Here is a 12,033-nt window from a genome sequence, read left to right as displayed (position 1 = left end):
TTGTGAACCGACCGACCGCTTCTCTGAAAAAAGCTTTTTGTAGACATACAGAAAAAGCGAACACACATACATACATGCATACATACATTTTCGCTTTTATATTTATAGATGAGTTGATTGTATGGAAGCATTAAATCTAAACATTTGTCTAAGTGTTATTTTTTTATTTTACTTTTTTCCCAATGATGTTTTTTTTTCATTTTCATCCTCCAGTCAAATCTGACAATTAGTCAATGAAAATGCTTGAAATATGTGTTAATACTTGTGAAACAATAAAATATCTCTTAAAGCTCTTTATTGGTGGTGATTTGGTTATATGGAAGCATTAAGTTTATTTGTTTAAGTTTTATTTTATTTTATTTATGTTTAGTTTGTTTTTGTTCCTATGTTTTTCCTCATCTTCATCCTTCAGTCACTGTCAGTGATTTTTCTTTATTTTTGTCAGTTTCAAAACCGCATACTGGTGTCTAAAACAAATGAAAAAATCAGGGCGACAGATAAATATGTCTCTGTAAGTGGGAAGAAGGTTTGCGCGGGATCATCATGAAGTTCAGACCATCCAGTTTGACCCCATGAGATCCGGGAGAAAAAAAAAAAAACAATGGAAGAAAAAAAAAATTATTATTTATTTTTTTTTTTTTGCGTGTGATTTTTTTTTTTTTTTTTTGTGCGTATGTGTGTGCTATTCTTTTGTGTGCGTGTGCTTTTTAAATTTTTTTTTTTTTTTTTGCACCAACATTTCCTGAAAGGTAAACCAAAACAACAAAAATGAATCATTAAAAATATTTAAATATTTAAAAAAACATTTAATATCTGAAATAATGTTTTCCAAATTTAAAAATAAAAGGGTTAACTTTCTTTTTTTTTTTTTTTTTTAATTAAAGAGATATTTTTCTCTCTTTAAATTCAAAAACATTTTTGTAAACTATTATAAAAAAGAGGAGGAAAAAAAATCTTTTTCTTTCTTTTTTATGTAATTTTTTTTTCTATTATAACTTTCTATAAAACTTCCTCTCTAAATACCTTTTTTCTTTTATTTTTTGCGGCAAAATTCATTACTTATTAACGAATCTACATAATTTTTTTTTTTTCATTGGCATTAGAAATTAATATTTTAATGTTAAAAAGATAAGCACAATAAACTTGTCCAGAATTCCACTTATATTAAAAAAAAACAAAAATAAAAAATCTATAAAATGTACATACCTGTGATGAAACAAAGATATTTTATTTTTATAAAGAAAATAATTTTTAAGCAATTAATGGAAATCCATAGACATTATACTGAGTTATCTACCTTTATGCTTCCGAAATTTTTAGATGAGGATTGATTATTCTTATTATTTGGATTTGTGTTCTTGAGTGTTGTTTTCACGTTTTGATAAATGTAACCTCTGACCTTCTTTAGGTGTAACTTGTTGAACTGAACAGAAAAATTGCGACTTCAGATTCACCGAAAGAAGGTTGTAGGTTATGTCAACCAAAACTTTGTGAAAATAATACAGTTGTTGGATGAATTCAAATAATATGGATTATCTCCCTTTGTTTTAAAATTTTTTTTTATTAGATTGTTTTAAAAAATGGCAGACAAGACTTCGGCTACTCATAAATTAGATTTTCTTATTTACAAATAAATACTTGATCAATTTATGTGATTTTTCTAATATGATGTTTTCATTTCGTTATGGATACATACATCATAGATTTTTCTTTATATTTTAATATGGGAGGAATTCTGAACAAGAACCAACTCTTGCTTTTGGGATGAGCTCAGTATCATAGAGATCAGATTTCGGACCGTTGATCACAGTTGCAAGTGTTCTGGTGATAGGGTTTCAAACTTTAGCTTGAAAACATTTGCCATGTCTAACTATAATACGACAAAACAACTGCTACATTTATTTAGCGATATCCTTCAGTACATGTGGTACGTGTTGGTAAAAATGTAATAGTAATTCTTATTATTATGATTATTCGGACTACTGTTCTCATCTTAAGTGTTATTTTTACAATATTTTGGCAGCTTTAACCTCCAACCTTCTTCAGGTGTATCTTATCAGTATTGAGAATCTTTGTCGAATTCAAGAATCTATACTGAATTTTGAACAGAACCCTTTAAAAATCCATGGTGGTAGCATGTTCTCGTTCTATCAGCCTATGACCGAGTAAAAGTCCCAAGTTGTTTGTAATTGTATTCTCAGTATCACTCGCACTAACAATTACACTTTCAACCTCCAGGAGAGTGTAAATGACTACTGAATTTTACCAAGTACATTATCCATTATGTCCTGAGTCCTTATGGGCAAGATGAGAACAGTAGTACAGATGTTATGTTGGTTCCAGGCAATGTTGGAAAATAAAGTAATCGATTATTATGATTGTTTCGAAAGTTTAAACGGAATGTCACCTAAAAGAGGTATTTTTAGAATTAAATATTTATAAACAATAACCTAAGCATATTAATTTGATAGAGTGGAATTTTATTCTGGCAATTATGTTTTCAGTTAAGAGAGGAATTGGGAATCAAGAGGCCAGTTTGGAACGTGGGAATACTAACAAGTGGATTATATGAAAACCATCAGGTGATGCTGCAATGAATTAGATAGTTTTTAGATATATATATACGTGGAGTTAGTTGGGTTAAGAGTTGAGTATCAGCTTTTGGTTGGGCCGGACCGGACATCGAATGAGGGGGGTCCACTTGATACAGGTTGGAGGAGTATAATAAACAATTATACAACAGTGAAATTGCAACTCCGACAGAATAATTGAAGGAATGAAGAATAAAATCTTATGAAATCACCAAAATTGTCCGTTGTTGTTAAAAAGAAAAGATGACACGACGACAGTACATATGCTATTTGTTATATATGTAAAACATTCACAGGAACACAAACAAGACATTATTTTTTATTTTTATTTTTGTTTACTCGCGCTCACCCCTAACATATCGCCACTTGGACGTGAAGAGCTACTATTTGGAAGCATGCTTAGGAAAGATTAACAAGATGTTGGTTTACATTACATTTAAACTTTTGCATATCAGTACAGTCAGGGTAGCAGAAAGGAAATTACAAAGTCTGGCTGTTTGAGGGAAGGAACTATTAGAGTAAAAAGCTTTCTGGCATTTACGGACCTCAACAGTGGAAGGGTGTGACTTTGCTGCTAAGCAGGTTTGTCAGGGATATGTACATCGAGGGGGCACAAGTGCAACAACTTCATCAGAACACATTCCATTAAAATACTTGTAAAACAGATGCAAATGCAACATTGCGCCGATGCGACAATATACACCGAATGTTTTGTTAGGCATACATGTAAAGACACTGCAGATTATTTTATATCATCCCCCCCCTCCAGTTTGTACAGACTCCCACAATATTACACAAATCATCCAAGTTGTACATATCATCAATCCTCATCTCCAAACTTAATATATAATAGTCAGTCGTTTTTTCGCATGTCTAAAAATTCATTATCACTATAAGATTCAGGTTTTGTAATTATCGATGCTCTGATTGTATAGTTATGACACGAGGAATAAAGGTGTTAAATAGCAATCCATTCTAAGTAACAGTTTTCTGACTATATAATGAAAAATTGTGTAGAGCCATTTTTGTAATAGAAAAATTTTGTTGTCCCAAAAAGAAAAATATGGCAGCATCAATTCAGTCAGGATCAGCAGAATCTAGCCGTCTTATGTCAAGATAGAAAGCTATCACTGGAGAATTTAAAGAGATTCAGTATATTTTATAAAGAGATTCAGTATATTTTATAAAGAGATTCAGTATATTTTATAAAGAGATTCTGGCATCTGGTTGGTCCATTCTTATCACTCATCGTTATAAATAGAATCGTCCAAATCATTATGATCATACCCTCATTAGTATGCCAAAGATATTGCAACAAAATTAACACTGATATTATGGCTGATGGAACAAGAATAATCAGGATTCAGTTCAAAATTTTGTGTACGTTCTGATATGACAAAGTTTCCCCAAGTTTAAATAAATGCACTTGAAGAAGGCTGGAGGTTAGATCGGTGAAAACATGACAACCAAGATGAGAAAGTGGTTGCAAAGGTATAGAGGTCAGAATTTGATTCCTAATATACCAAAATATTTGACTCCGACTCTTTATTTTAAAGTTTTCCAATATTCACACAGTTGATTAATTCTTTGAAGATGAAAACATCTAACTCTGACGCTTGGCATTCTTATTAGTCTGGTTCAGACTCCACAACTCTGAGTGGTGTTACCAGATCAGGCTGTTTGAAGATAATGGCTTTCTGAACTAAAATGCACCAAATGTTAATGTTTGTTTTTTGTTGTTTTTTTTTCTTTCCTTTTGCAAGCTCAATCATGTTCTGCAAAGTTAAGAACAAAAACAATTTTCTTATACAAAAACAAAACAAGCAAACCAAACTCCATGAATAAATATTTAAAGATGTAAAGAATTTGAAGCATAAAATCTTTTTCCAAAATTCCTGGATTCAGCATTAAATAACCTGAAAAGGGTTGATATAGTAATGGAATGGAAACAGCATTAATCCAATGCAGGTTTAACCGACTTCCTCCAAAAGAGGAAGTTCCATGGGAGTATGAAATTCACAAGTAGTCCCCAGTCGCATGTATATCCCCATTAGGGGAAATGCCAATGTTAGGTTTTTGCAACTCTTGCAGGGAGGTGTTGACATCCTCCTACATACAATGCCTGGAATTCCCAAATTGGTCACCCATCTGGTACTGACCAGGCTCAACATTGCTTAACTTCGGTGATCTTGTGTGTCAATGTGATTATGCCATATATCAATCAAGACTTTATTTTAAAATCTTCCAATATTCAGATGGCTCGTTGATTCTTTGGAAGTTAAAAAAAAAAAAAAAATCCAACTCTTCTTACTCTAACTCCTTCCAACACCTCTTACTTTGCAACCGTGGATGAGAATGATAGCCTTAATAATACAAATTATCGATCCGCATCTAAAAGTTCCGAAGCATGATATGCGTTCAAATTTGAATGTAATTCTTGTGCAAAATAATAAATGCTATGAAAAAAAAAATGTTTAAAAATACTTCTTTCTCTCATAAGTGAAGAAATTTGCTGCTGAATTTCTTTTCTGTTTCTAACGTAACATTTTTGCATTTTTCCTCCATTTTTCAAGAAAGTAAAGTTTTTCCCTCTTTTTTTTTTTTTTTTTTTTTTTTTTTCTTCAAGTGTGTTTAATCAAAACATTTGCTTTTTCTCCAGCTGAAGGGGACCACTATGGATTACATCAAAACCCTAATGAAGGTCATGCCGAATGTATGCAAGCTTTTGCGGTATGACTATGGTTCCCCTGGTAAGTATTATCCCAATCAATTTCCCCTGTCACATTCCTTCGTTAAACAGGTCATGAATGTCATAAGAACCCTAATCTATTCCCTCCTTGATAGTTTATCTGAATCAATTATACTTGAGGCACTTCAGATCCAAATTTTGTGAAGAGAATATTACCCCATCTATTTTCCTTATCCCATTGTTGAGCGGGTGATGAATGTAATAAGATCAGGAAGGCCTTAGGATGCAGATGGAGAGATAAAAACAACATGGAAAAAAAGGATGAGACTTGTCCTTTGGTGAAGTGAGCGCCTTTTGTTGAAAATAATAAAACAATATGATTGGTTTATAAATTGTACTTGTTTTGCTTGGGATGTAAATTCTTCATTGCAGCATTGAACGGTTGGATCGACAAACAATTTTGGCCAGAACGATTAGTGCACACACATGGATGTTCCTATTTACTGGTGTCCTCATGAGGGCCGAGTTAGACACAAGGTCGGTTTTTAATGTGAGGAAAATCCAGCTCCTCAAAAAGGGGTACTCTGAATAGGAACAAAAATAAAAAATTGTTTTAGTCATGAAGGATTTCTCCTCCACTGACCAAGGACAGAAAAGATGTAGTATCAGAACACACAAATATGTTCACTCAATTATTTCAATCGCAAAATTAATCTGATGTAAGGGAGGTCACGCTTGTAGTTTTAGGAACTTGAAGAGTTATTTCCCCTTTTTATCATTTTTCTGCACATGTCAAATTTCGAATTACAAAGAACAAAAAAAAAAAACAACTATTTTTCAACTGTCATTTAGAACACTCATATATTAAAGGTATACATCTTTGCCTGTCTTTTTGTTTTGTGTGTGTGTGTGTGTACACTTATACGAATCATGTGCACCCTTGTGTCTTCAAGATGCAATCTCTGAACTTCTGATATCTTTCCCGTATTTATAAAGCAAGTCTATCCGTGGAAAATAATTTTTATTGGCCACTTGTTAAAAGAATGACAGGTAATGGATTAAGTACAAAAGTTATGAGAGTCTTGGAATGGTCTGAGTGTTATTTTGTCAGAAAGAATTTTAGTTGATATTCATTTCAAGAATACGGCACAATCACGCTAACACACAAGTTCTCGCCAATTCACCAAAGTTAAGCAACTATGAGCCTAGCCAGTACCATATGGGTGACCATTTGAGAATACTAGGTGCAGTATAGGGTAGCGAGACAGCACTGCTGTCAAAAGAAAAAGTTAAGCCTCCTCCTTTCTTCTGTTAGTCTGTGGGAGACCCTTGGTTAAGGTCAAGGTTAAGGTTAGAATTTTTCAGTGTACGTAAAACACTGAAATGTACCAAACGAAAGTTTTGTGATTTATTTATTTTTTTTAATTTTTTTTTTTTTTGCATATACGCTGGCCAAGATAATTCAATGAAAAATAAATAATTTCTGTCATTACAATAATAATTCACTCAAAAATTAATTGGAAAATGAAAACGATATTCTTTTGTTGCAAAGAAAATATGATGAATAATTATTGGACAGATTTTATGAAACTTTATGAAAATAAAAATTTAAAAAAAAAAAAAGGAAGTACTCATTGCAAGTTTCATAAATATTTTTTTAATAAAAATATAAAGCAAATAAAAATTAAATTTTTTAAAATTATTTTTCTTCGATTTTTTTTTTTTTGTTCAAATATAGATATATTTTTTATAATACACCAATGATAAATGTTTTCATAATTGTTTTGAATAACAACATAAAGCAAACAAAAATTAAATTTTTTAATGATTTTTCTTTGATTTTTTTTGTTCAAATTAAGATATTTTTTATTTTTTTGTTGAAATAAAGATTTTTTAAAAAATTTTGTTGAAATAAAGATTTTTTAAAAATTTTTGTTGAAATAAAAGTATTTTTTAAATTTTTTTGTTCAAATAAAGGTACTTTTTTATTTTTTTGTTCAAATAAAGGTATTTTTTATTTTTTTGTTGAAATAAAGATATTTTTTATTTTTTGTTCAAGCAAAGATATTTAAAAAAAATTTTTTGTTCAAACAAAGATAAATATTTATTTTTTTATAATACACCAACGATAACAAATAAATATTTTCTTAAATGATGTTGACTGCTGCGATTTCATTGGCTCAGCTTTTTAAAACCTTTCAGCGTTTTTGTAAACTGCCCGATTCTTTTTCTGCATAAATACCCAATTTTTTCCTTTAAAATTTTTTTTTTTCTTTCCAGGTGTCATGGCGTATTATCAAGCCCAGCTCAATGATATGATACAATATCCAGATTTAAAGACAGAAGTTTTCCAGAGCTTTCGGGAAGTGGGGAATGCTATACTGTTCTGTATGTTAGTAGAACAGTCACTGGTAAGTTCTTTCTCTCTGCTTTCGTTCTTTTCTTGATCTGTCTTTTAATTCATATATGTCCTTTTAGGTACAATTTAGCAACAGTGTATGTTGTTTTATTGCACTGAAACTTGTTGCTTTCATCTTTCTTTCCATCCTCTTCCACTTTTGATATCAATAATGTTAAGACATGGAAGTGCAACTTTGATTGTTCGTATATGTTCATGTGTGACTGATTTCAACATTGAATCTTTTTAATATGATCCATAGTGCAGTAGAGATCAAGCTAGATTTTTGGTTACGTTAAATAAAACTTTTTTTAAATTTAACAAAATTTTTTTTTTTTTTTTGAGTTCTGCTTTCTGTTCATCGAAAGTCTTGCTGATGTATGCATTCTGATAATACTTTACCAATTAAATGAATGAATGAATACTTATTTTTGTGCACAAAGCTGTAGGCTAGTTTGTGATAACTATTTTCATGTTTACTTTAAGAACAGTCTCTGAGTTCTAACTCGACTTAATAGAACAAAAATTCAAAATAAGAGAAATATTTGTGTGTGTATATATATATATATATATGTATTTTTTTTTTTTTTCCAGACACAGGAAGAGGTTTGTGACTTGAAACATGCAGCACCATTCCAGAATGTTATTCCGAAACCCTACGTACAAATCAAGGGTAAATCATTGTTCTTCATTTTATTTAAAGAATCCCAACAACAAGGAAGGGTAAAAAGTTACCAATTGTGAGATTATAATGAACTTTTGATGTGTTAATATATTATGAAAGTTGCAGCTTTAATGAGCTTTTTTAATTTAAATGACAAAAAGAGTATTAGCGGACAATGCTACTTTATAAATATAATTTAGTCATGTGTGTATATATATATATATATATATATATATATATATATATATATATATATATAATAGTGTTGAGACAATTAGAATTGGAAAAATAAAATTGGCCGGGTGGGGGGGGGGGCGGAAAAAATGTGCTTATTTTTCAGTAACAGAAACGATTCTTTTAATTGTCTTTTTTTATTTTTTTTATTGGCTTTTGTTTAAATCAAAATCTTCCCTTGTTAGTAGTAATGTTAAAATAATAAAATATTTGTTGATTTTAAACTTCCAGTAAAACTGAAATTTATAGACTATCAACCGCAAGTGCTATTTTTTTTTTTATGTTTGAGAAAATATCTGCATATTCATCATCGTGGGGGAAAAAATAATTCTATAGCTAAATATTTAGAAATTTATAAAGAATCGGAATTGGGAATTTTATATGGAATCGGTAATTGTATCAGAATCAGGAAAAATATTGGAATTGTCCTATCACTAATATACACAACTATAAAGTTGAGTTTTTTTTTTTCTCTGACATTGATATTAAAAGCCTACTTTTTCTATGAAAAAATTATTAAAATGAACTTAATAAACTCAAATCATGGATATGCGAATGACAACATGAAGGTTAACTAGCATTAATTAATTACGTATTCATTTTTTATGGTTTCTTATGAGATGATTCGTTTCATTTCATAAGCAGAATTATATTTATGCGTAGTTTCTACATTCTATATAATTGCATAAAATTTAAGATGAAATCATTCTAGCACTGAAATATTTATATAAAAGTGACCTTATTGGTGTATGTGCAAATTTTACAGTAGAGATCCCTAGGTGCAAGAAAGCCTTTTACTCCAATAGTTTCTTCCCCAGAACTGCGGATCTTTCGAACTCCCTTCCGGGATTCTGCTTTCCCAACTGCACTGATATGCAGAAGTTCAAGTGTAATGTTAACAAACATCTTTCTACTCATCTCCCTTCATAATGACCCCCGCTAATTAAGTCCCTAATAGTAGCCCCCTGCTTCAAAGTGGCACTGTGCCTTGTTTGGGGTGAAAATTGAATAAAAAAAACAAACAAAAAAAAAAAAAACTCCTCTCTGAAAAATTGATGCACAGAGTTGAAATTTGATATATAGGATATTTGGACTTGTAGTACACTGTCGATTTGATTTCTAGCTGGCAAAAAATGCTAAGAGATCAAAATTGAAAATAAAACAGTTTACCTTGACAGGTAATTCAAATAAAACATTACTCCTATTGTTTTTCATATGCACAAAATTAAATATTCACAGTTTAAAGTCGCTTGATTTTTAACTTTTTCGTGTTAATCTGCCAGTAGCTTCGATAGTTAGGATGCTGGAGAGATAAATAACAACTAAGGCTAGAGCCTTAAATGTACTGATTTCGATTCTAGCAGACGGTACCCAAGTCATATTTTTTGATAACTTTTGAAATTATTGCTATATATCAGATAATGATCAGTAAAGAATTGGTTCTATAAGAAGAAATCTGCGTGAATTAAAATATAATATTTATGCATATTCTACAATTGGGTAATGCTGGGCAACTTGCTAGTATATATATATATGAAAGTGACATTGTTTGTCTGTCTGCAAAAGGGTCTCTACGAGGGACGTGCAATAAGTAATGCCCCTGACCCACTTCCTATAGCAGTAGGGCAACAAAACTTGGCACAGTTATTAGTCTTTCTGTACATAGGAACCACCCAGAGTTATGCATTTCTCCCATCGTTTGATGCAGCTCTGGAGACCATTTTTGTAGAACACTCCAGGTTGGTCCTCCAACCACAACGTGACTTCAGAAATCAAGGCTGCATCATCTGGGAAACACTTTCCTTTCAAAAACAACTTCATGGCTGGGAAGAGGTGAAAGTCAAAGGGTGCAAGGTCATGAGAGTAGGGAGGATGGGGGAAGAATTTCATAACCACACACTTGTGCTTCTGATCTGGTGACATGCGAGTTGTGGATCGGAGCGTTGTCCTGCAGGAGGAAAGTACCTTTGCTGATCTTGCCCCGCCTCTTGATTTTGATAGCTTCCCTTAATTTCCTCAAAAGTGAAGCATAATAGGCTCCTGTAATTGTGGTTCCCTTTGGCAGGAAATCTGTCATCACTACTCCGTCCTGGTCCCAGAAGACTGTGAGCATGACCTTGCTAGTGGAGGGCTGCACCCTTGCCTTCTTTGGAGGTGGAGAGTCCAAGTGCTTCCACTGCATTGACTGGGCTTTGATCTCTGCATCATAGTGATGGACCCAGGTTTCATCTTGTGTAATCAGTCTTTTGAAAAACTTTGACTCATCTTCTTGTCCTCGAGCACTCGACGCATTCCAGCTTCTGGAATGGTGTGAGCAACCTGGGAATCCATCTGGCAGACACTTTATGCATATGCAAATGGTCATGAATGATAGTTTCCACAGACCCTGTACTAATCTTGACATCTTGGGCTATTTGGCGAATAGTAATGTGCCGATCTTCCAAAATGGCAGCCTCAACTTGACGGACAGATGCCTCATCAATGGCAGAAGGGGGGGGGGCGACCAGGTCTGGAAGCTGTTTCCAGACTTCCGGCCATGTTTGAATTCACGATGCCAGCGTTTTACAAGGTCATATGATGAAGCATTATCACCATAAGTTTCTTTCATTTCATCAAAAGTCTCCTGTGGTGTGCGTCCTTTCAAATACAAAAACCAGATCACTGCTCGACATTCAACAGGCTCCATTTCACACCTGACTCAGTTCAGACACTTGTAAAACAGAAACCACAATTAGTTCAGAGCTGTAATTTGCCACATAATCCGTAGAGATATAAATCATTGCACATGCAAAATTTCAGCCAGATCAGACAACTGGAAGTGAGTCAGAGGCATTACTTATTGCATGCCCCTCGTACCAAATTACTCTGTCCATTTTTGGTCTACAGACTTGAAACATGATATGTAGGGGATTTAGATCTGTTGAACACATTTGATTTGGTTTTTAGCCAGTAAAAATAACTGCTAAGAGGTCAACATTGAAAAAGTTGGAACTTGGCAGTCATAAGTCAACTAAACATGTATCCTCTATACGTGTGCAAATATATATTTATATAAAATAAAATACGTATTAGATACATTTAAAGCCAAAACCACACATTATTACAAAATAAACAGATATTTATTTTTGTTTGAAATTTATAAATATATTTCGAAGTTGAACTTCATCCTCAGTATTTCTTTTTTTTTTTTATTTACCTTGCTGTTGTTGGAGCAGAAAATCAGTAAGTAGAAATCCATTTGTTGTTTTTCACGGTAGTATTTTCAAATGTATCTAATACATATTTTATTTTGTTGAAACTCAATCGACACTTCTAACCAGGAACACAAACCCCTAACGTGAATACTGCGTGACCAATGCACCGTTCCAACATTCGAAAATACTACTGTGAAAAACATGCAGATTTCTACTTCTTGATTCTGTGCTCCAACAATATTGGCAAAAAAAAAAAAAAAAGG

General features: G+C 32.3%; 1 protein-coding gene across 3 annotated transcripts in view; it reads left to right on the top strand.

Annotated features, from left to right (window-relative positions):
- LOC145259289 (cytoplasmic FMR1-interacting protein-like) overlaps positions 1 to 12,033 on the top strand; it is a 166,714-nt gene that overhangs the window by 131,417 nt on the left and 23,264 nt on the right. For 2 of the 3 annotated variants that reach the window (XM_080117157.1, XM_080117159.1), the window contains exons 23-26: positions 446 to 511; positions 5,251 to 5,341; positions 7,561 to 7,691; positions 8,273 to 8,351. In XM_080117157.1, the coding sequence (XP_079973283.1) occupies positions 446 to 511; positions 5,251 to 5,341; positions 7,561 to 7,691; positions 8,273 to 8,351 (367 nt within the window). The remainder of the gene's footprint in view (positions 1 to 445; positions 512 to 5,250; positions 5,342 to 7,560; positions 7,692 to 8,272; positions 8,352 to 12,033) is intronic. The other variant, XM_080117160.1, reaches the window with a different exon arrangement.

The sequence above is a fragment of the Euprymna scolopes genome, chromosome 34, assembly GCF_053919585.1.
Source record: "Euprymna scolopes isolate OS-2025 chromosome 34, ASM5391958v1, whole genome shotgun sequence".
NCBI classification, from domain to species: domain Eukaryota; kingdom Metazoa; phylum Mollusca; class Cephalopoda; order Sepiida; family Sepiolidae; genus Euprymna; species Euprymna scolopes.
Note: the sequence above shows the minus strand (reverse complement) of the source record. Positions and strands in the feature narration are given on the sequence as shown.